This window comes from Sorex fumeus, unplaced genomic scaffold (genome assembly GCF_029834395.1).
Source record: "Sorex fumeus unplaced genomic scaffold, SorFum_2.1 ptg000037l, whole genome shotgun sequence".
In the NCBI taxonomy this organism is placed as follows: domain Eukaryota; kingdom Metazoa; phylum Chordata; class Mammalia; order Eulipotyphla; family Soricidae; genus Sorex; species Sorex fumeus.
This window is the reverse complement of record NW_026606094.1, coordinates 68935336-68939042: the sequence shown is the minus strand read 5'-3', so window position 1 is coordinate 68939042 and position 3707 is coordinate 68935336. Positions and strand designations below refer to the sequence as shown.

The 3707-nt window shown below is 51.3% G+C and overlaps 1 protein-coding gene across 1 annotated transcript; it reads left to right on the top strand.

The window, feature by feature from the left end:
* Positions 1-959: 959 nt before the first annotated feature.
* Positions 960-2753, top strand: HOXA2 (homeobox A2). Its single transcript, XM_056118418.1, has 2 exons — positions 960-1347; positions 2014-2753. Exons 1-2 carry the CDS (start codon positions 960-962, stop codon positions 2751-2753), a joined length of 1128 nt encoding a protein of 375 aa, XP_055974393.1.
* Positions 2754-3707: the final 954 nt, after the last annotated feature.

Here is a 3707-nt window from a genome sequence, read left to right as displayed (position 1 = left end):
GAGGCAGAGGGAGGGGGAGAGAGGAGAAGGGGAGAAAAGGAGGAAAAGAGGGCAAGACTGGCAGGCCGGGATGTAAGAAAAGAGACTGAGATCAGTTCTGAGATTCAGAAAGTGGCTTTAGAAAAGACGGAGGAGGAAAAGGAAATAAAAGAAGGGACCCCCCAATCCTCTCTCTCTCTTTCTCTCTCTCTCTCTCTCTCTCTCTCTCTCTCTCTCTCTCTCTCTCTCTCCTCCCCTCTCCCTCTGCTCCTTCCTCCAGCCTTAGCAGAACTTATGTGGCTGCGATGCGGGGGCCCCTCGGGTGTCAAAACTTTGAAGATTAATGGATTACTTTGTTAATGACTGCAGGCGTCAGACTGAGGTGCTTAAATGATTTGTGAGGTGTGAGGCGTCTTCCCGACAGTCCCAAACAATGCGCGGAGTGTGCGGGGGAGGCCGAGGGCAGGGGCGCGGGGCGGCGGCGGGGCGCACACACGCACACACGCACACACTCGCCGCGCACACCCCACCTCGGCGGGGCTGCGGGCGGCCGGGCGCCCTCGCCCCCACGCACGCCCGGGCTTCCCCCACCACACCCACAGATATGTATTTTTGCCCTGAAAAAAGTGTAAATAAAGCCTCGCTGGCCCCCAATGAGGCGTTCCTTCCCGACTTTTTTGGATCAATCAAACAGACAGTGGCTTCTTTTGATTAAAGCCCAAATTGTCATTGGGCAGAAGCAATCATGTGACAGCCAATTCGGTCCAATTTCAACCTTGTCTCCATGAATTCAATAGTTTAATAGTAGCGCGGTCCCCATACGGCTGTAATCAGTGAATTAGAAAAAAAACACCCCAGCAGCGATCTTCTATGATAGATTTTTTTTTTCCTCCGCGCTCGCCTTTTTCCCGGGCCTTGCCCCCCCAAAGCCCCTCCATAAGAGGGAACTTTTTCTCCGAGGGGGCTCCAAGGAGAAGGCCATGAATTACGAATTTGAGCGAGAGATTGGTTTTATCAATAGCCAGCCGTCGCTCGCCGAGTGTCTGACATCTTTTCCCCCTGTCGCTGATACATTTCAAAGTTCATCAATCAAGACCTCGACGCTTTCACACTCGACACTGATTCCTCCTCCTTTTGAGCAGACCATTCCCAGCCTGAACCCGGCCAGTCACGCTCGCCACGGCGCTGGCGGCCGCCCCAAGCCGAGCCCCGCGGGCAGCCGCGGCAGCCCCGTGCCCGCCGGCGCCCTGCAGCCGCCCGAGTACCCCTGGATGAAGGAGAAGAAGGCGGCCAAGAAAACCGCGCTGCCTCCCGCCTCGGCCGCCGCCGCCGCCGCCGCCACCGGCCCTGCCTGCCTCAGCCACAAAGGTCAGTGCAGACACTTGGCCCCAGGTCCCCGGGACCCTCTTCCCGCTCGGGGCTGCCCCGGGAGCGGCTCTCGGGCGGGGGGAGGGGAGCGTGGGCCGGGAGCGAAGGGGGAGAGGAGCGATGCTTGGCTGCCTTCCCTTCCCTTGTGGCTCGAGTGGGTTTGGTGGAGAGAAAAGGGATGTTGCACTCCACAAGGACACATCCAGATCCACACGGAGAGATTTTTAAAGAAGGGGTGGGCTGGGGGGGAACTTTCCCTAACTTGTGTAATGTGGGATGATTTATTTGAGTTGGAACTGACCTCTTCTTGTCTAGTTGTCCTAGAGTTTGGCTTTTTGACAGTAATGAAGAGTGATAGATCGCTCTTGCTCAGCTAAGCAGCTGATGCATTAATTATAAATTGTGCTGTGGCTAATATAAAGTTTGCTCCCGGATGAAGAGGTTGGGGGGGAATGAGAGGCAAGAACTGGCTGGAGGTGGAAGAGATGGGGTGTCCCCAGGCTGGGCTCCGAGCAAAGGCAGCACAATAGCTCTGTTGCATCCAGGGGCGGCCATTTTGTTGCAGTTGATCTTCTGCTGCTGTATTTATTCTCCAGTGGAACTGCCCCGCGCGGACCCCCTCCACCTCCAACTGTGCGTGTCTCTTGTTGGTTTCCCTTTCTGCAGAATCCCTGGACATCGCGGACGGCAGCGGCGGGGGTTCCCGGCGCCTGCGAACTGCTTACACCAACACGCAGCTCTTAGAGCTGGAAAAGGAATTTCATTTCAACAAGTACCTCTGCAGGCCCCGGAGGGTGGAAATCGCTGCGCTGCTGGATTTGACGGAGAGACAAGTGAAAGTGTGGTTTCAGAACCGGAGGATGAAGCACAAGAGGCAGACCCAGTGCAAGGAGAACCAAAACGGCGAGGGGAAACTGAAAGGCCTGGAGGACTCAGAGAAAGTGGAGGAGGACGAGGAGGAGAAGTCGCTCTTCGAGCAAGCCCTCAGCGTCTCCGGGGCCCTTCTGGAGAGAGAAGGGTACACTTTTCAGCAAAATGCCCTCTCGCAGCAGCAGGCTCCCAACGGACACAATGGCGACTCCCAAAGTTTCCCAGTTTCGCCTTTAACCAGCAATGAGAAAAATCTGAAACATTTTCAGCACCAGTCACCCACTGTTCCTAACTGCTTGTCAACAATGGGCCAGAACTGTGGCTCGGGCCTAAACAATGACAGTCCCGAGGCCCTCGAGGTCCCCTCTTTGCAGGACTTCAACGTCTTTTCCACAGATTCCTGCCTGCAGCTTTCAGATGCAGTCTCGCCCAGTTTACCAGGGTCCCTCGACAGTCCCGTAGATATTTCAGCTGACAGCTTTGACTTTTTTACAGACACACTCACCACAATCGACTTGCAGCATCTGAACTACTAAAAATATTAAAGCAAAAAAAAAAGCATCACAAAACAAAAACCCCTCTGACCAGGCAGTTTTGCCTTCCTTGATTCTGAGAGTTGATTTTTAAAATTCTATTTTGTCTTGAACTCCTCTCTCCCTCTTTCAAGTGTTGAGGATTTTCTGTTCAGTGGTTCCCCATCCCATCCCCCCTGCCCCAGATTCAGAGCCATCTTTTTACAGATTCTTTTGGAGTTTTTGTTGTTTTAAATGGAATCCAATAAACCCTTTCTGTGAGTTCCTGAAAGCAATATATGAGACCGGCAAGAAAGTGATCATAAAATTGTATCTTCACTTTCTTTTTATTTTTGTATTACATTAGGATGCATTGTCATGCGTATTTTTGGTAGAATAAATTCTCCTTTGCTAAAAGTAACTTTCTTATTTTTTTTCCCTCACCCCCCCGTCCTTTCTCAAAGTTCATAATGGTTTCTTTTTCCTCTTTTAGTCTAACTTGGTGAATAAAATTCTGGTCACAATTTATCTTCTTTTTCCATTTTAATATATTTACGAAGTGGGCATGTTCAACATCTTGAATAGACTGCAACAAAAAGCAAGCCCCTGGCTTCTGAGAAGTACTTTTTGTTTTTTGTTTTTTTTTTAGGGGAATGAATTTGGTTTTTCAGTGCAGAGGCTCGAGCCATAAATTGGTAATAGACACAGGATTGGGCAGCCTCAGCACTGGGCCAAGCCCCAGCCTTTGAAAGTGGAGGAATAAAGTGACTGCAGAAACCTCCAACTCCAGGAAGGAGGAATATGGAGTTTCTTTAACAAGCCACCAGCGTCCAGGTCAATAACTAAGTTATCAACAATTCATTTATTTATACACATTTGTTTGAAACATCTACATTTCAACCCCCTCCCCCACACATGCCCTCCCTCCACCCCCGCACATTTCCACTGTGGTCCATTAGTCTCCCAGCTGCTGATGGG